This window comes from Muntiacus reevesi, chromosome 1, assembly GCF_963930625.1.
Source record: "Muntiacus reevesi chromosome 1, mMunRee1.1, whole genome shotgun sequence".
Lineage (NCBI taxonomy): Eukaryota > Metazoa > Chordata > Mammalia > Artiodactyla > Cervidae > Muntiacus > Muntiacus reevesi.
In genome coordinates, this window is record NC_089249.1 from 90571121 (window position 1) to 90592115 (window position 20995).

Below are 20995 nucleotides of genomic sequence, written 5' to 3' on the forward strand. Positions count from 1 at the left end.
AGCTTTTCAGAATGCCTATTACCTGCCACCTACCACACACACATTTTAACAATTCATTGCATTTGGGATGGGTTCCAGATCTCTACATTTTTAATCTCCAGTTATTCTTAGGTATGTAGTAGGAGAACCTGTCTTCAGGAAATCCTGTACTAAGCTTCTACCCTAGGAAAATAAAACCTGCATGCTTCACCATGGCAGTGTAAGACCCAACTGAAATGGGGCTGTTAGACCTTTAAGTTTTATCCTAGTCCCCCACAGTTTGCTCTTAAACTCTTTCCCTCCCCCTACCCCTTAATGCTGAACTGATCATGAGAAAAACGTGTGCTTTATCTTCTATAAGTACAGCTGAGACAAGGCTGCAGTATTTAAATGAGCCTTTTATTAAAGGCTCAGGGATAACAAAAGGGAAATAGACACATAACTAGATGACCTGGTTTATAAGATATATCTTGTTTGAAATCCATTTTGAAAATGTTTGCTTTTCTAGCTCTCAGAACTCTTCCACATGGTAGAGTTCTGTCATTTTATCAGGGAGAGGGGGAGAACAAAGGAAAACCTTTTCCTTTAGTCACTCACCCTCAGAAATAAACAGACACAAAACAGAAAATATTTATTGTCGGTAACGTTTACAGCCATGATAGAGCCCTCTTGCTAGTGAAACAAAAATAATGGCATTCTTAAAAAAGTGAGGGGATGCTAAGATCATACATAAGATGATTGCTGATATATTTTCAAGAATCTGTAAGAAAATGTTTCATATAGGCCTATCATGAAGCATTTTATAATTTTCCTTTGCATAAATATGTCAATTTATGATTCCCCATATACTTATATGAAGGGGCTTCTTGTTGGAAATATTGTTCTCATACGGATAGAAAAGCCTCCCTTGTGGGTTTTCCAGTTTACCATAATTATTATCCAGAAGACATATTGGAAGTTTTCTTGGGTGTACATGTAGAGTACACCACAGTGAGAAGTTCTTTAGAGAAAGACCTGTCATCAGCAATAAGCCTCATTTTTGTAACTGTGAAAACTTTAACACGGGTGATATTCTTAAAGGTTTCCTAAGGTGAGAATCACCTCATAAAGCTTTTTATGTGAAAGTTTAAAATTCTAAAGTTGTTAATTAAATGTCTAATATAGTCCAAACATGTTGACTTTAGAAAACAAACTGAATTTTGCAAAGGAAGGCAAACTTGAAAATAAGCCAGCATCTTCGGTGTGGAATACAATTTGACCTAAGTAGTTGTTTGAAAACTGGCCTCAATCAGTTTAAAAGCATTGTTAGGCCTATTATATAGACGTACATGTTGAATTTTACAAATTTTAATTTATTGGTTAAATTACTATGCATTATCCAGGTTATAAAGGTGATCTTATTTATTTTAAATACTTCTGTCATTTAGAGTAGTTTTCATTTAACTTGTGTTGAAATTATGCATGCATCTATTTCAGTGCCTTAAAATATTTTGAAAGCAATCTTGATAATGGTTAAAGAACTGTTGTCTTAAAGATGAAACACTGTTCATTAAAACTATCTGTGAAATAATTTATATTTGTTTGTTATAAATTAGTTACATATAGATGCATTTGTCATTTTTATTTGCAAAGACATTCAGTTTGAGAATTAACAAACATTTATTAGGTGCTTTCTATTTGCCAGGTACTTTAACCAATGTTACTTTTATTTAATACTCAAAAGTTTTAAATGTGATATTAAAAAAAAAAGAAATCTACTGTACAACAATATCTATATGCTTAAAACTACTAATCTATACACTTAAAACATGTTAAGATGGATGGTAAGTGTAATGATACATATTTTTACCATGAATTTAAAAACAAAACTATAACCATTCTATCTTATAAATATCAATGTAAATGTATTAAATAAAAATATTAGCAAACAGAATGTAGCATCACATTAAAAATACTTCATGACCAACTGGAGTTCATTCTAGAAACGCAAGAATAAGTTTAAAATATATATCATATCAATAAATACTATCAGGAAAACTAAACTGTTAAAGAGATTTTTCATATTAAAGACTCCATTAAGGTTAATAAGAAATATACAAAAACATATAAAACAACCAAGTATAAAAAGAAAGGATCACAACAGGAATATCGGGCAAAGCTCACTTCAAAGCAAAAAGGGCGAAGATAAAAGATAACAGTTTCCAAGGAGTAATTAATCAGTATAAACTTTTACACAATGAATAGTATTCATCAAAACACATAAAGTAAAACTGACTGAAAACTCAAGAGGAAGAGAAACAAAACAGTAATAAACCCTTAATGCCTTCTTTCAGCTCACAATTAATAAAAAATTAAAAATATATAACAAAGTAGATGTCAAAAAAATAATTGATAGAGTAGATCAAACTTCTTGGTAAGTGTGGAAGCATGAATCCAGATTATAAAATATTCCTGTCTCTAAACAAACAAAAAAACACAAAGGGAAAGAGGAAAGGAAAGTGGTTAAGAACTGGCAAAAATGAATTCAACAACAGACACATGCCATATGGCCATAATCTTCCAATTCTAGTGAAGGTTCATCAGGAAAGACACAGTACTGTCTGGTTTGTGCTGTGCTGATCAGAGTACTGGGCTGATTTGACTCAGTGTGGCTCCTACCCTAATCATTACTTACATGGTACTAGTGAAAGTAAATACATATAATAATGAGAACAATTGTTACTAATATACCTGGATTTGATAAGAAGAGATCTGAGGGGATAAGAAGGCAGTTCAGGAAAAAGAAGCCTAGGAAATGGAGGGAAAATGACTAAATTTTATCACTTTTGTCTCTCTCATCTGGACAAAAAAGCACAACAACCATACCAGTAAAGAACTACTTATCCGTGCCAATAAGTAAAACATAAGAGAGATAAAAACAAAATGAAGAAAAGATTCCCTTGAAGGAGCAGAAATCAAAAAATAACAGATTCATTGAAAAACCATGTGAATTTTGTCCTTATCCATGTGTCTTGCCTGCCACCACCCCGTAAGTAGGGTATACCAAATCATGATATTCTTGTCTTTTCCCTCATAAAATTTGGTGAGGGAGGAAATATAGCTTGGAAGAGAGACTGGAAAAATGGCAAAATTGACTAACTATAGCTTAACCTGTCAGAAAGATATATGGGCTCCAAGGTTTCACATGGATTTGGTTAAAACATGTGAAGCCTAAGAACAAAACAATCACCAAAAAATAACCACAGACCAATCTTTGATATGAATATAGATATAAAAAAATCCTCAACAAAATACTAGCAAACCAAATCTCACAGAATATAAAGAAGGTTATATGTCATGACAAACTAGGATTTCTCCTAAGACTTTAAGTTGAATTTAATCTAAATAGACTTTGCACTACAATTGATACCATCAAGAAACTGAAAAGACAATTCAAAAAATGGAAGAAAATATTTAAAAATCTTATATCAGATAAGAGATTTGTATCTAGAACACATAAAGAACTCCTAAAACTCAATATTAAAAAATAAGTACCATTATATCTATTACTGTGGGCAAGAGTACCTTAGAAGAAATGGAGTGGCCATGATAGTCAACAAAAGGGTCCAAAATGCAGTACTTGGATGCAATCTCAAAAATGACAGAATGATCTCTGTTCGTTTCCAAGGCAAGCCATTCAATATCACAGTAATCCAAGTCTATGCCCCAACCAGTAATGCTGAAGAAGCTGAAGTTGAACAGTTCTATGAAGACCTACAAGACCTTCTAGAACTAACACTCAAAAAAAGATGTCCTTTTCATTATAGGGGACTGGAATGCAAAACTAGAAAGTCAAGAAACACCTGAAGTAACAGGCAAATTTGGCCTTGCAGTACAGAATGAAGCAGGGTAAAGGCTAACAGCATTTTGCCAAGAGAACGCACTGGTCATAGCAAATACCCTCCTCCAATAACACAAGAGAAGACTCTACACATGGACATCACCAGATGGTCAACACTGAAATCAGACTGATTATATTCTTTGCAGCCAAAGATGGAGAAGCTCTATAAAGTCAGCAAAAACAAGACCAGGAGCTGACTGTGGCTCAGACCATGAACTCCTCATTGCCAAATTCAGACTTAAATTGAAGAAAGTATGGAAAACCACCAGACCATTCAGGGATGACCTAAATCAATTCTCTTACAATTATACAGTGGAAGTGAGAAATAGATTTAAGGGACTAGATCTGATAGACAGAATGCCTGATGAACTATGGATGGAGGTTCATGACACTGAACAGGAGACAGGGATCAAGACCATCCCCAAGAAAAAGAAATGCAAAAAAGCAAAATGGCTGTCTGAGGAGGCCTTACCAATAGCTGTGAAAAGAGAGACACCAAAAGCAAAGGAGAACAGGAAAGATCTACACGTCTGAATGCAGAGTTCCAAAGAATAGCAATGAGAGATAAGAAAGCCTTCCTCAGTGATCAATGCAAAAAAACAGAGGAAAACAATAGAATGGGAAAGACTAGAGATCTCTTCAAGAAAGTTAGAGATACCAAGGGAACATTTCATGCAAAGATGGGCTCAATAAAGGACAGAAGTGGTATGGACCTAACAGAAACAGAAGATATTAAGAAGAGGTGGCAAGAATACACAGAAGAACTGTACAAAGGAGATCTTCACGACCCAGATAATCACCATGGTGTAATCACTCACACTCACCTAGAGCCAGACATCCTAGAATGTGAAGTCAAGTGGACCTTAGGAAGTATCACTACAAACAAAGCTAGTGGACGTGATGGAATCCCAGCTGAGCAATTTCAAATCCTAAAAGATGATGCTGTGAAAGTGCTGTACTCAATATGCCAGTAAATTTGGAAAACTCAGCAGTGGCCACAGGACTGGAAAAGGTCAGGTTTCATTCCAATCCCCAAAAAAGCCAATGCCAAAGAATACTCAAAATACCACACAATTGCACTCATCTCACACGCTAGTAAAGTAATGCTCAAAATTCTCCAAGCCAGGCTTCAACAGTACATGAACTATGAACTTCCTGATGTTCAAGCTGGTTTTAGAAAAGGCAGAGGAACCAGAGGTCAAATTGCCAACATCTGCTGGATCCTTGAAAAAGTAAGAGAGTTCCAGAAAAACATCTACTTCTGCTTCATTGACTTTGCAAAAGTCTTTGACTGTGTGGATCACAACAAACTGTGGAAAATTCTGAAAGAGATGCGAATTCCAGACCACCTGACCTGGCTCTTAGCAAATCTGTATGCAGGTCAGGAAGCAACAGTTAGAACTGGATATAGAACAACAGACTGGTTCCAAATAGGAAAAGGAGTATGTCAAGGCTGTATATTGTCACCCTGCTTATTTAACTTCTATGCAGAGTACATCATGCAAAATGCCGGGCTGGATGAAGCACAAGCTGGAATCAAGATTGCTGAAAGAAGTATCAATAACCTCAGATATGCAAATGATGCCACCCTTATGGCAGAAAGTGAAGAGCTTCTTGATGAAAGTGAAAGAGGAGAGTGAAAAAGTTGGCTTAAAGCTCAACATTCAGAAAACTATGATCATGGCATCTGGTCCCATCACTTCATGGCAAACAGATGGGGAAACAGTGACAGACTATTTTGGGGGGCTCCAAAATCACTGCAGATAGTGACTGCAGCCATGAAATTAAAAGATGCTTGCTCCTTGGAAGAAAAGTTATGACCAACCTAGACAGCATATCAAAAAGCAGAGACATTACTTTGCCAACAAAGGTCCGTCTAGTCAAGGCTATGGTTTTTCCAGTAGTCTTGTATGGATGTGAGAGCTGGACTCTAAAGAAAGCTGAGCGCCGAAGAATTGATGCTTTTGAACTGTGGTATTGGAGAAGACTCTTGAGAGTCCCTTGGACTGCAAGGAGATCCAACCAGTCCATCCTAAATGAGATCAGTCCTGAGTATTCATTGGAAGGACTGATGAAGTTGAAACTCCAATACTTTGGCCACCTGATGTAAAGCGCCAATTCATTGGAAAAGAGCCTGATGGTGGGAAAGATTGAAGGCCAGAGGAGAAGGGGACGACAGAGGATGAGATGGTTGGATGGCATCACTGACCAATGGAGATGAGCTTGGGTAAACTCTAGGAGTTGGTGATGGACAGGGAGGCTTGGCGTGCTGCAGTCTATGGGGTGGCAAAGAGTCGGACACAATTGAGTGACTGGATGTAACGGAACAGAACCCTAATTTTAAAATGGGCAAAGTATTTGAGTAGATATTTCTCCAAAATGGATACAAATGGCCAATAGCACATGAAAAGATGATCAATATCATTAGCCATTAAGAAAATACAAATCAAAACTCAATTCTACACCATGCCACATCCCCCTGGATGACTATAATCTTAAAAGAGACAACAAGTATTGGTGAGGTTATAGAAAAATTAAGACCTTAATGCATTGATAGTGGAAATCCAAAATGGTACAGTTGGCTTGGACAACAGTTGGGTAGTATCTTAAAATATGAAACAGAGATACCATATTACCCAGCTTCTACTCCTAAATATAATCAAGAAAAATGAAAACATATATCCTCACAAAACTTGTACACAAATATTCTTAACAGCATTATTCGTAAGTTAAAATGAAAACATCCAAATTTCCATCTACTGACAAAGAGATAAAGAAAATAGTATATCCATATAACAAAATATTCAGCAGTAAAAAAGGAATGAAGTACTGGTATATTCTAGGACACATGAGTGTGTATTAGTCACTCAGTTGTGTCCAATTCTTCGTGACCACATGGACTGTAGCCTGCCAGGTTCCTCCATTCATGGAATTTTTCAGACAAGAACACTGGAGTGGGCTGCCATATCCTTTTTCAGGGGATCTTCCTGACCCAGGGATTGAACCTACATTTCCCACACCGCTTTGCCATCAGGGTTGGACTTTGAAGGCATTATGCTAAAGTGAAAGAAGTCAGTCACAAGACCATGTATTACATGATTCCATTTAAGTGAAATATTCAGAATAGGTAAATCTTATAGAAACAGAAAGTAGATTAGCGACTGACTGGAGCTAATGAATTTGCTGATGGGACCAAGAGGGCAGGTATAATGGCTGCTTGGGGGTTGATACATATATTCTAAAACTATGAGGCAGTGACGGTTACACAACTGTTAATATATTTAAAACCATAGAATTGTACACTTTAAATGGGTGACTATATAGTACATAAATTGTATGCTAGTGAAACTTTTTTAAAACTTAAGCAGAGACATTACCAACAAAGGTCCATCTAGTCAAAGCTATGGCTTTTCCAGCAGTCATGTACGGATGTGAGAGATGGACTATAAAGAAAGCTGAGCACAAAAGAATTGATGTTTTTGAACTGTGATGTTGGAGAAGACTCTTGAGAGTCCCTTGGACTGCAAGGAGATCCAACCAGTCCATCCTAAAGGATATCAGTCCTGAATATTCATTGGAAGGACTGATGCTGAAGCTGAAACTCCAATACTTTGGCCACCTGATGTGAAGAACCCACTCATCGGAAAAGACTCTGATGCTGGGAAAGATTGAGGGCGAGAGGAGAAGGGGACAACAAAGGATGAGATGGTTGGATGGCATCACCGACATGATGGATATGAGTTTGAGTAGCCTCTGGGAGTTGGTGACGGACAGGGAAGCCTGGTGTGCTGCAGTTCATGGGGTCGCAAAGAGTCGGACATGACTGAGTGACTGAACTGAATTGAAACAAAGCTGAGCCAGGACACAAACAAAATTGGGGGCTTTTAACACTTTTCTTTCAGCAACTGATAAAATTACAAGGCGAAAGTCAGCAAAAATGTATAAAATGTGAACAACACAACTAATTAGAGTTAATTGACATTTGCAGTACATCAACAATAGCATAACATACACATGCTTCAAGCATCTATAGATCATCCCCAAGACAGACCATACCCTGGGCCATAAAGAAAACCTCAACAAATTCAAAAGATCAAATTTCTATGGGCTGAATGTTATTATCCCCCCAAAATTCATATATCAAGGCCTTAACCCACAATGTGGTATGGTGGGGCTAAAGGAGGTACAGCCTTTGAGAAGAAATTGGGTTTGGATGAGGTCATAGAGGTGAGTCCCTTATGATGGTACTGGTACCCTTATAAGGAGATGAAGTAACCAGAGGTCTCTCTCAGCCATGTAAAGACACAGCAAGAAGGCTACTGTTTACAAGCCAGGAAACGGACCCTGAACAGAACTTTATCATGCTGGTACCTTGATCTCAGACTGAGAGCCTCCAGAACTGTGAGAAATAATATTTATTATTTATGCCTTTCAGTCTATGGTGTTTCTGTTAATAGTATTCCACAGACAAATATAGAAATCATAAAGATTGTATTCTCTGATTACAATGTAATTAAAATAGAAACTAGTAACAGAGAGACAAGAAAAATCTTTGAACACATGAAAATTTAAAACAAACTTTTAAATAATCAATGGGTCAAAGAAGAAATCTCAAAGAAATATAAAACTGTAAGAACTTAATGGAAAAAAACCCACAATATATCAAAATATATGGGACATAACCAAAGCAGTATTAAGAAAGAAATTTATAATGCTAAATACTCATATTAGGAAGAAGGGTAGAGTGATTTCAGCAAAATCAGAGAACAAGCATTTTTACCATCCTCCTCAACAAGAACACAGATTTTTGACAATCATCCATAGATGAGAATACCTCTGTGGAAGTTCTGGGGTCCAAAAGAGAACTTCTAGCACACCACTAAAGCAAAAAAAATATATATCCCAGATTGAACACACGGAGGAAGAGAAACAGTTTCATTTTATCCATGTCACCCCCTTTTCTAGACAAGAATACTGGAGTGGGTTGCCATTAGCCTGCCAGGCTACAGTCCATGAGGTCATAAAAAGTCAGACATGACTTAGCAAGTAAACAGTACTCCCTCTCCCAAGACAGTACAGCACAGTGGCAAGAGAGAACCTGTCAGTCAGCAATTTTTCCCATGCAGGAAAGTGAGACCATGAGGGTAAGCATCTAGCTTTTCCAACAATGCAAAACACTGCTAAATATTTGCAAATCATATATCTGAAAAAAGATTAAAATAAAAAATATAAAGAATTCATACAGTTCAATAGCAAGGAAAAAAAATCCAACTTAAAAACAGGAAAAGGACTTGAGCAGACATTTTTCCAAAGAAGATATATAAATGGCCAACAGGTATATGAAAAGATGTTCAACATCAGGGAACTGCAAATCAAAACCACAATGATATATACTATCTCATGCCTGTTAAAATGGCTACCATCAAACAAAACAAGAGATAAATGCTGACAAGGATGAGAAGAAAAAAAGAACCCTGTGCACTATAGGTGGGAATGTAAGCTGGTTTAGCCACTATAGAAAACAATATAAAGATTCATCAAAAAGTTAAAACTAGACTACCATACAACCTAGAATCTACTTCTGAGACTACATCCAAAGAAAGTTAATTCAGTGTGTTGAAAAAACATCTGCACTCCCATGTAGCATTATTCACAACACTTAAGACATGGAAACAACTTAAGCCTCCATAGATGAAGGAATGGATAAAGAAAGTGTTGGGGGTGTGTGTGTGTGTGTGTGCATGTATAAAATATTCCACTGTAAAATATGTACACAATGAGAAATTATTCAGTCATAAAAATAAGGGATTCCTTCCACTTGTGACAACATGGATAGACATTGAGAGTATTATGTTACATGAAATTAAAAGACAAATATGATATCACTTATAAGTAGAATCTTAACAAAACATAGTAATTCAAAGAATATGTAGAATATTAAAAAACAAAACATAACTAAATTCATAGAAAGGGGGATAAGATTTCTGGTTACTGATGCATAGGTTGGGGAGATTGGGAACTGGATAAAACTGGTCAAAAATTCCATTTATAAGACAAATAAGTACTCGGGATATAAAATATAACATGATGACTATCGTTAACTATTGTCTGGTACATTTTAAAGTTGGGAAGAAAGTAAATCCTAAGAGCTCTCATCACAAAGAAAAAACTTTTTTGTTTTTCTTCATCTTTATGAGATGATTGATGTTAACTAAACTTACTGTGGTAATCCTTTTAAATATATATATTAAATCATGCTGTACACCTTAAACTTATACAATGCTATCAATTATATCTCAATTAAACTGAAAAAGAAATTGGAAAAAGAACATTAGGCATACTTCAATACAATTATTATTCCTCTTTTACTGAAACAGTAGGATAAAGGTTAACTATGTATTTTGCTATCACAGGTGAAGTGAATGCCACTTCATCATTTCTTTGACAAGCATTTGTTAAAAACAGAAAATTTTCAAAGCACTGTACTCAAATAAAGGAAAGACAAGCAAAGGCAAAGATAAACAGACATAACCCTACCCCTTGAGGAACCTGAAATATAACGGAGCAGAGAGTGAAAAACTATTTTAATATAAGAACAAAACACCAGGACTTCCTGGTAGTCCAGTGGTTAAGAATCTGCTTTTCAATGCAGGGGACACAAGTTTGATCCCTAGCCTGGGAAACTAAGAATCCACATGGCTTGAGGCAACTAAGCCGATGCACCACAACTGCTGTGCCTGGACTCCTGGAGCCCAAGTGCAACAACCAGAAAGGAGCCAGCACGCCGCAACCAGAGAAGCCCACGCGCTGCAGTGTGATTTTTCATGCTGCAACCAAGACAAATGCAGCCTAATATATAAATAAATATTTTCTTTAAAAAATACTATGAGAATACTTATATACAGTAAGCTCACCTTTGCAACATGAAAGATACGTGAAACTTTTCATAGGTGGAGAAAGTAAGAAAGGAACGAAATGCAGGAAACAGTGAACAGACACAGAGATCTGAAATTGAAAGTGCACATTACCTAAGCATATTGCAAAGTAATTAGGAAATATAATTTCGAATCATGCAAAATAAACCTAGATTTGAATTCTAAGTCATTCCATTGCTTTTCTTATGTGATCCTGAATAAATAACCTAACCTCTGTAAAAACGCAGACAACAGGCTGGTCCGATGGTAGTGGGTTACCACTTATTAACATTAGGGTCACTAAAGTTGGTATACAACTCCCCATTGCCAAATTTGATTGGCTTTTAAAAAAGAAAAAAAAATGCAGACAATAATAAGTATTGTTTAATAGCACTGTTGTAAGGATTAAACTAGGTATAAGTAGATTACTTGGCACAGTGTGATGTTATAAAGAAAGAAAAGAAAGTATTTGTCATTTTACAGTGTGAGTAAATTTCAAAAAAACAATAAAACCTTGTGCGCACCAGGACCCAGGAGAAAGGAGCAGAGACCCCATAAGAGACTGAGCCAGACTTGCCTGTGAGTGTCCAGGAGTCTCCAGGAGAGGTGTGGGTTGACAGCTGCCTGTCGCAGGGTCAGGGGCACTGACTACAACAGTCATGGGAGCTGGGCCTGCTGGCATAAGTCCTTTTGAAGGAGGTTGCCATTACCCCACCATAGTTTGGCCTAAGGACAAACTACAGGGAGGGAACACAGCCTGACTCATCAGCAGAAAATTGGATTAAAGATTTACTGAGCATGGCCCTGTGCACCAGAGCAAGACCCAGTTTTACCCACAGCTAGTGCCTCGCACCAGGAAGTTTCCACAAGTTTCTTATCCTCATCCATCAGAGGGCAGACAAAAATTACAAAAACTAACCAAATGAATCACATGGACCACAATCTTGTCTGACACAATGAAACTATGAGCCATGCCACGTAGGGCCAGCCAAGATATATGGGTCATGGTTAGAGTTCTGACAAAACATGGTCCACTGGAGAAGGGAATGGAAAGCCACTTTAGCATTCTTGCCTTGAGAACCCAATGAACAGTATGAAAAGGCAAAAAGATATGACACTAAAAGATGAACTCCCTAGGTTGGTAGGTGCCCAATATGCTACTAGAGAGGAGTGGAGAAATAGCTCCAGACGGAATGAAGAGGCTGAGCCAAAATGGGAACAATGCCCAGGTGTGGATGTCTGGTGGTGAAAGTAAAGTCCAATGCTATAAAGAACAATACTACATAGGAATGTGTAATGTTAGGTTCATGAATCAAAGTAAATTGGAAGTGGTCAAACAGGAGACGACAAGCATGAATGTTGACATTTTAGGAATGGGTAAACTAAAATGGACTGGAATGGGCGAATTTAATTCAGATGACCATTGTATCTACTACTGTGGGCAAGAATACCTTAGAAGAAATGGAGTAGCCATCATAGCCAACAAAAAGGTCCAAAATGCAGTGCTTGGATGCAATCTCAAAAACAACAGAATGATCTCTGTTCATTTCCAAGGCAAACCATTCAATATCACAGTAATCGAGGTCTATGCCCCGACCCATAATGCTGAAGAACCTGAAGTTGAATGGTTCTGTGAAGACCTCCAAGACCTTCTAGAATTAACACCAAAATAAAAAGATGTCCTTTTCATCATAGGGGACTGGAATGCAAAAGCAGATACCTGGAGTAACAGGCAAATTTGGCCTTGCAGTACAGAATGAAGCAGGGCAATAGCTAACAAGAGTTCTGCCAAGAGAAAAGACTGTCATAGCAAACACCCTTTTCCACCAATACAAGAGATGATTCTATACATGGACATCACCAGATGGTCAACACCAAAATCAGATTATATTCTTTGCAACCAAAGATAGAGAAGCTCTATACAGTCAGCAAAAACAAGACCAGGAGCCGACTGTGGTTCAGGTCATGAACTCCTTATTCTCAAATTCAGACTTAAATTGAAGAGTGTACTGAAAATCACTAGACCATTCAGGTATGACCTAAATTAAATCCCTTATGATTATACAGTGGAAGTGACAAATAGATTCCAGGGATTAGACCTGATAGACAGAATACCTGAAGAACTATGGACAGAGTTTCATGACATTGTACAGGAGGTAATGATCAAAACCATCTACAAAAAATAAGAAATACAAAAAGGCAACATGGCTGTCTGAGGAGGCCTTACAAATAGCTGAAAAAAGAAGAGGAGCAGACAGCAAAGGAGAAAAAGAAAGATATACCCATTTGAATGCAGAGTTCCAAAGAATAGCAAGGAGAGATAAGAAAGCCTTTCTCAGTGATCTGTGCAAAGAAACAGAGGAAAACAATAGAATGGAAAAGACTAGAAATCTCTTCGAGAAGATTAGAGATACTAAGGGAACATTTCATGCAAAGATGGGCACAATTAAGGACAGAAATGGTATGGATCTAACAGAAGCAAGAAAGATATTACGAAGAGATGGCAAGAATACACAGAAGAACTATACCAAAAAGATCTTAATAACCCAGATAACCATGATGGTGTGATCACTCACCTAGAGCCAGACATCCTGGAGTGCAAAGTCAACTGGGCCTTAGAAAGCATCACTATAAACAAAGCTAGTGAAGGTGATGGAATCCCAGCTAAGCTATTTCAAATCCTAAAAGATGATGCTGCACACAGTATGCCAGCAAATATGGAACACTCAGCAGTGGTCACAGGATTGGAAAAGGTCAGTTTTTATTCCAATCACAAAGAAGAGCAATGCCAAAGAATGGTCAAACTACCACACAATTGCACTCATTTCACATACCAGCAAAGTAATGCTCAAAATTATCCAAGCCAGGCCTCCATAGTACATGAACCAAGAACTTCCAGATGTACAAGCTGGATTAAGAAAAGGCAGAGGAACTATAGATCAAGTGGCCAAAATCTTTGGATCATAGAAAAAGCAAGAGAGTTCTAGAAAAACACCTACTTCTACTTCATTGACTATGCTAAAGCCTTTCACAGTATGGATCACAACAAACTGTGGAAAATTCTTCAAGAGATTGGAATAGCAGACCACCTTACCTGCCTCCTAAGAAATCTGTATGCAAGTCAAGAAGCAACAGCTAGAACTGGACATGGAACAATGGACTGGTTCCAAACTAGGAAAGGAGTACGTCAAGGCTGTATACTGTCACTCTGCTTATTTAACTTACATGTAGAGCGCATCATGTGAAATGTCAGACTGGATGAAGCACAAGCTGGAATCAAGATTGCTGAGAGAAATATCAATAACTTCAAATATGCAGATGACACCACCCTCATGGCAGAAAGCAAAGAGGAACCAAAGAGCCCCTTGATGAAGGTGAAAGAGAAGAGGGAAAAAGCTGACTTAAGACTCAGTATCTTAAAACAAAAATCACAGCATCTGGTCCCATCACTTCATGGCAAATAGATGGGGAGACAATAGAAACGGTGACAGACTTTATTTGCTTGGGCTCCAAAATCACTGCAGATGGTGACTGCAGCCATGAAATTAAAAGACACTTGTTCCTTGGGAGAAAAGCTATGACAAACCTAGACAGTGTATTAAAAAGCAAAGACATTACTTTGTCAACAAAGGTCTGTCTAGTCAAAGCTATGGTTTTTCCAGTAGTCATGTATGGATGTGAGAGTTGGACCATAAAGAATGCTGAATGTTGAAGAATTGATGCTTTTGAGCTGTGGTGTTGGAGAAGTCTCTTGAGAGTCCCTTGGACTGCAAGAAAACCAAACCAGTCAATCCTAAAGGAAATCAGTTCTGAATATTCATTAGAAGGACTGATGCTGAAGCTGAAGCTCCAATACTTTGGCCAACTGATGCAAAGAACTGACTCATTGGAAAAGACCTTGATGCTGGGAAAAATTGAAGGCAGGAGAGAAAGGGAACAACAGAGGATGAGATGGTTGGATGACATCACTGACTCAATGGACTGAGTTTGAGAAAGCTCCAGGAGATGGTGAAGGACAGGAGAGCCTGACATGCTGCAGCCCATGGGGTCGCAGAGTCGGACACAACTGAGTGACTCAGTCTCAGTCTCAGTTCAGTCGCTCAGTCGTGTCCGACTCTTTGCGACCCCATGAACTGCATGCCATCCTCCCTGCACCAATTCCCAGAAGTCCATCCAAACCCATGTCCATTGAGTCAGTGATGCCATCCAACCATCTCATCCTCTGTCGTCCCCTTCTCCTCCCGCCCTCGATCTTTCCCAGCGTCAGGGTTTTTCAAATGAGTCAGCTCTTGGCATCAGGTGGCCAAAGTATTGGAGTTTCAGCTTCAACATCAGTCCTTCCAATGAACCCAGGACTGATCTCCTTCAGGATGGACAGGTTGGATCTCCCTATAATCCAAGGGACTCTCAAGAATCTTCTCCAATACCACAGTTCAAAAGCATCAATTCTTCTGCACTCAGCTTTCTTTATAGTCCAACTCTCACATCCATACATGACCACTGAGCAACTGAACACCACCAAATACAGGCATTATTTTTTTCTGAAACACGATCAATAGCTAAAAAACATACACAAATACATAAGCACTTTTAATATATGAAATATTATTCAAACATTTATATCTAAAAGCATCCCTACTCAAAGTAATCCTATATTTATATGCTTAATATTTAAACAATAGAATATGCTAAATACTTCTGAAAAAAGCTAATGGGGAAAAATTATATTTTTAATCCATATGTAAACTTATCTTATTATTTTCTAATATGATATGTTCATAAAACTTAAGTTACACCTAAAATCCAAAATTACTTTATCTATATTGTTACAAAACCTACTTTTTCTTCTCTTTCTGTTTCAAGGTCTTTCTTAACAGACCAAAGTTCATTTCTGAGATTGGATAGTTCAGTCTCCTAAAGAAAAAGGAACATGAAATTTATAAGTGCATCTATATAGTTCTTAAGATAATGAAAATGCAAACTAATATTTTAAAACTTTAGTTTTACAGAAAAACGAATTTACTCATAAAAGATATACACTTTTAAAAGCTTACTGATATGAAGGCTACTAGATGAACAAAACCAAATTTTTTCATTTAGACAAATTTTGTACAGTTTGCTCTAAAGAAATACTTAACACTATGTAATCTCTTCTTCCCATCCTCTCCCAATCTATCCCACTCCTCCTTTCCAAACCTCAATCAGAGCTCAAACTTATTTGTAATTGGAATTTACAACTTTTCACTTGAAAAAAAGAGATTATTCTAAAATTTCAAAAAAAATTAGAAAACCATCTACCTATACGATCTATAACATCCCTTTCAGATCTATGGTTATTTGATTCTATAGATCAAAAATTATGGTTTATATGAAAATTGGCTTCTACTGCTATTTGTTCTCACCAGAGATGCTTTCACTGATGAGTGTTCTTGCTCTTTGCTCTTATAAAGTCCTAATTCTGAGTCTCTTTCTTCAACAATTTTATCATATTGGTGCTATATTAAATAGAGAGAGCATTTTAGATGTATTAGAAGTTCAAAAGCTTATGTTTTAATAACACTGTTATCCTAATGCATTTAATATTTACAAAAATAATGCTTATGAGTTCAGTAATATATATTTGAGCATATTTTTAAATTTTTAAATTACATTTTTAAATGCTAACAATAAAAACAATAAAACATAGATAACAGTCTTAGAACTAATCCAAGAGCAAAAAAATAATTTTTTTAATTAGGAATAATGAATTTCATAATTTAAAAAAAAAAATTAGAAACACAAGGACCTCTTAGAAAAACTGCTGATTCCAGATTTTGGGCAGGAAATACAAGATGAGTCTTAAAATATTTTGTTGTAACAGAAAGTAAGAAAGCTATCACAGATCATTAGGGTCAAGCCAAAAATACCTGCCAACCAGTTTGAAGAGGTTCCCACTGGCCAAAGTTGGGACAATTTAAGTACCAATAAGGATAAAAATTGTACTGGATTAAGACATACTAAAATTGCTTACATTTATGAGTTCACAATATTATTTAAAATATTTTAATTTCTCATAGGTTACTTCATAATAATATCCTACCAACAACTTATAAAGTTTGATAGGTATAGCCTACTTCCTATCGAAATCCTGAAGAGTATAAGATTTAATTCCCTAAAAGAATGATTACTTTAAAACAACAGTAAAAAGTAGAGCACACTCACAAATACAACTAACATAGTTTTTTTTTTTTTTTTTTTAATATTATTTTATTAGTTGGAGGCCAATCACTTTACAACATTTCAGTGGGTTTTGTCATACATTGACATGAATCAGCCATATAGTTACACGTATTCCCCATCCCGATTCCCCCTCCCACCTCCCTCCCCACCCGACTCCTCAGGGTCCTCCCAGTGTACCAGGCCCGAGCACCTGACTCATGTATCCCACCTGGGCTGGTGGTCCGTTTCACCATAGATAGTATACATGCTGTTCTTTCAAAACATTCCACCCTCACGTTCTCCCCCAGAGTTCAAAAGTCTGTTCTGTACTTCTGTGTCTCTTTTTCTGTTTTGCATATAGGGTTATCGCCACCATCTATCTAAATTCCGTATATATGTGTTAGTATACTGTAATGTTCTTTATCTTTCTGGCTTACTTCACTCTGTATAATGGGCTCCAGTTTCATCCATCTCATTAGAACTGATTCAAATGAATTCTTTTTAACAGCTGAGTAATATTCCATGGTGTATATGTACCACAGCTTCCTTATCCATTCATCTGTTGATGGGCATCTGGGTTGCTTCCATGTCCTGGCTATTATAAACAGTGCTGCGATGAACATTGGGGTGCACGTGTCTCTTTCAGATCTGGATTCCTCAGTGTGTATGCCCAGAAGTGGGATTGCTGGGTCATATGGCAGTTCTATTTCCAGTTTTTTAAGAAATCTCCACACTGTTTTCCATAGTGGCTGTACTAGTTTGCATTCCCACCAACAGTGTAAGAGGGTTCCCTTTTCTCCACACCCTCTCCAGCATTTATTGCTTGTAGACTTTTGGATAGCAGCCATCCTGACTGGCGTGTAATGGTACCTCATTGTGGTTTTGATTTGCATTTCTCTGATGATGAGTGATGTTGAGCATCTTTTCATGTGTTTGTTAGCCATCTGTATGTCTTCTTTGGAGAAATGTCTGTTTAGTTCTTTGGCCCATTTTTTGATTGGGTCGTTTATTTTTCTGGAATTGAGCTTCAGGAGTTGCTTGTATATTTTTGAGATTAATCCTTTGTCTGTTTCCTCATTTGTTATTATTTTCTCCCAATCTGAGGGCTGTCTTTTCACCTTACTTATAGTTTCCTTTGTTAAGCCTTTGACAAAATTCAACACTCATTTATGATTAAAACTCTCCAGAAAGCAGGAATAGAAGGAACATACCTCAACATAATAAAAGCTATATATGACAAACCCACAGCAAGCATCGCCCTCAATGGTGAAAAATTGAAAGCATTTCCTCTGAAATCAGGAACAAGACAAGGATGCCCACTCTCACCACTACTATTCAACATAGTGTTGGAAGTTTTGGCCACAGCAATCAGAGCAGAAAAAGACATAAAAGGAATCCAGATAGGAAAAGAAGAAGTGAAACTCTCGCTGTTTGCAGATGACATGATCCTCTACATAGAAAACCCTAAAGACTCTTCCAGAAAATTACTAGAGCTAATCAATGAATATAGTAAAGTTGCAGGATATAAAATTAACACATAGAAATCCCTTGCATTCCTATACACTAACAATGAAAAAACAGAAAGAGAAATTAAGGAAACAATACCATTCACCATTGCAACAAAAAGAATAAAATACTTAGGAGTATATCTACCTAAAGAAACAAAAGACCTATACATAGAAAACTATAAAACACTGATGAAAGAAATCAAAGAGGACACAAACAGATGGAGAAACATACCGTGTTCATGGATTGGAAGAATCAATATTGTCAAAATGGCTATTCTACCCAAAGCAATCTATAGATTCAATGCAATCCCTATCAAGCTACCAACGGTATTTTTCACAGAACTAGAACAAATAATTTCACAATTTGTATGGAAATACAAAAAACCTCGAATAGCCAAAGTAATCTTGAGAAAGAAGAATGGAACTGGAGGAATCAACCTGCCTGACTTCAGACTCTACTACAAAGCCACAGTCATCAAGACAGTATGGTACTGGCACAAAGACAGAAATATAGATCAATGGAACAGAATAGAAAGCCCAGAGATAAATCCACGAACCTATGGACACCTCATCTTTGACAAAGGAGGCAAGGATATACAATGGAAAAAAGACAACCTGTTTAACAAGTGGTGCTGGGAAAACTGGTCAACCACTTGTAAAAGAATGAAACTAGAACACTTTCTAACACCATACACAAAAATAAACTCAAAATGGATTAAAGATCTAAATGTAAGACCAGAAACTATAAAACTCCTAGAGGAGAACATAGGCAAAACACTCTCCGACATAAATCACAGCAAGATCTTCTATGACCCACCTCCCAGAATATTGGAAATAAAAGCAAAAATAAACAAATGGGACCTAATGAAAATTATATCTATTTATTATTGTTTAGTCTAGTATGTGTTGGACACAGGTAGAGATACAAATATTATATTTATTTAAGCACATATACTAGGTATGTATTTAAATAAAAATAAGATGGAAAATTCTGTAAGAGACTACTATGAAAACTGAGAACAAGAGTGGTTATATCTATCCATAAGATGATGAGGAAAGACTTCTTCAATGAAGTGACACTTAGGCTCAGCTTCAGGTAGTGAAGATTTCAAAAATGAGAGATCAAGGATATTACAGCTATAATTAGACACTGTTATCTAGACAATCTTCTCTAAGAAATCAGAATACTATATTTTACCATTTTATGCATAAATATTGCCAAAATTGATAATTTTCATTATACAAAAGGGAAAAATTACCTTATGTTTTTCCATAAGTGCTACCATTTCAGCTATCTTATGTTGACATCGTATATCAATTTCTTTCTGTAATTTTACTGCTTCATCAGCTACTACTTTGGCTTTTGCAACCTATGAAATAATTTAAAGTTTTTAAAATTAATGCCCAAAAAGCAAATTAAACTCAAATGTTAATTTTAAGTTAAAATGAAGAAATCAAACACCAGGAAATTAGGAAAGCCAAGTAGAAAATGCACTACTGTTTTGGTTTATTTTAGTTAGGGTCTTCTATCAAGTGAGATGTCAATGTAACACTGTAAAGATCATTTAATCTTTTCAAAACAGTTTATATACTACTCAATACTTAAATACTTAGCATAACAATACTTTTAGTTTCTATTTTAAAAAGCTAATTAATTGTCCCTGATATAATTTACTAAATCTTCTAAAGAACCATAATGTTAAAAGAATTATTACTTTTCTCTTAAAATCTTAACATACAAATATATGGTTTAAGTATAACAAGTTCTCGAACATATTTAGGTTTTCCTACCTCTCCCAAAAGATTTTCTTCTAAGAGCTTTTTGTCCTCAATTTCTTTCTGATAGCTGTCAGTCATTTGTTTAAATTTTTGTTTGGCACCTTCTAGTTCTGTCTCTAATTTACTGACCTTCGAATAAAGAAGAGAGAATGAACATTAGTAAATGCTGTGGATTACTTGAAAAAATGCATTCATTTTGTGGTTTTGTGACTCTCAGAAGATGATTTATTTATAAGATATTATAGTTGGATCATTTTCCTTACAGTTTTCACATGGGGAGATGTGCTTTATTTTTCACAAAATCTATCTTTTCCCCTAAAATACATAGTCTTGACAAGTAATGTCCTAAAAGCAGGCATATTTTCACTTTTTTAATTTTTTGACAATATTCAAATTATTTAGTCTCTGTTATTTTATTACCATAAGTAACTATTCCATTTGGACAGAACACCCATGTGATTCAAAGAAAAAGACGGGAAGGGAGGAGGGAGGGGGATTCAGGATGGGGAACACATGTACACCTGTGGCAGATTCATGTCAAGGTATGGCAAAACCACTACAATATTGTAAAGTAATTAGCCTCCAATTAAAATAAAATAAATTTATATTAAAAAAAGGTTTCTTGTGATATAACTTATATGCCAAAAAACCCCACATATTTAATGTGGAAATCCAGCTGAGCTAGATATTTAGCAGAGTTCCAACTAAGCTATTTAAAATCTTAAAAGATGATACTG

At 36.4% G+C, this 20995-nt stretch overlaps 1 protein-coding gene across 2 annotated transcripts in view; it reads right to left on the reverse strand.

Moving 5' to 3' along the window:
• The window catches only part of SYCP1 (synaptonemal complex protein 1), a 135665-nt gene that overhangs the window by 19943 nt on the left and 94727 nt on the right, over positions 1 to 20995 (reverse strand). Inside the window, exons 23-26 of one of the 2 annotated variants that reach the window (XM_065927220.1) lie at positions 20271 to 20387; positions 19739 to 19849; positions 16176 to 16268; positions 15613 to 15687 (exon numbers count right to left, since the gene is read on the reverse strand). In XM_065927220.1, the coding sequence (XP_065783292.1) occupies positions 15613 to 15687; positions 16176 to 16268; positions 19739 to 19849; positions 20271 to 20387 (396 nt within the window). The remainder of the gene's footprint in view (positions 1 to 15612; positions 15688 to 16175; positions 16269 to 19738; positions 19850 to 20270; positions 20388 to 20995) is intronic. The other variant, XM_065927227.1, reaches the window with a different exon arrangement.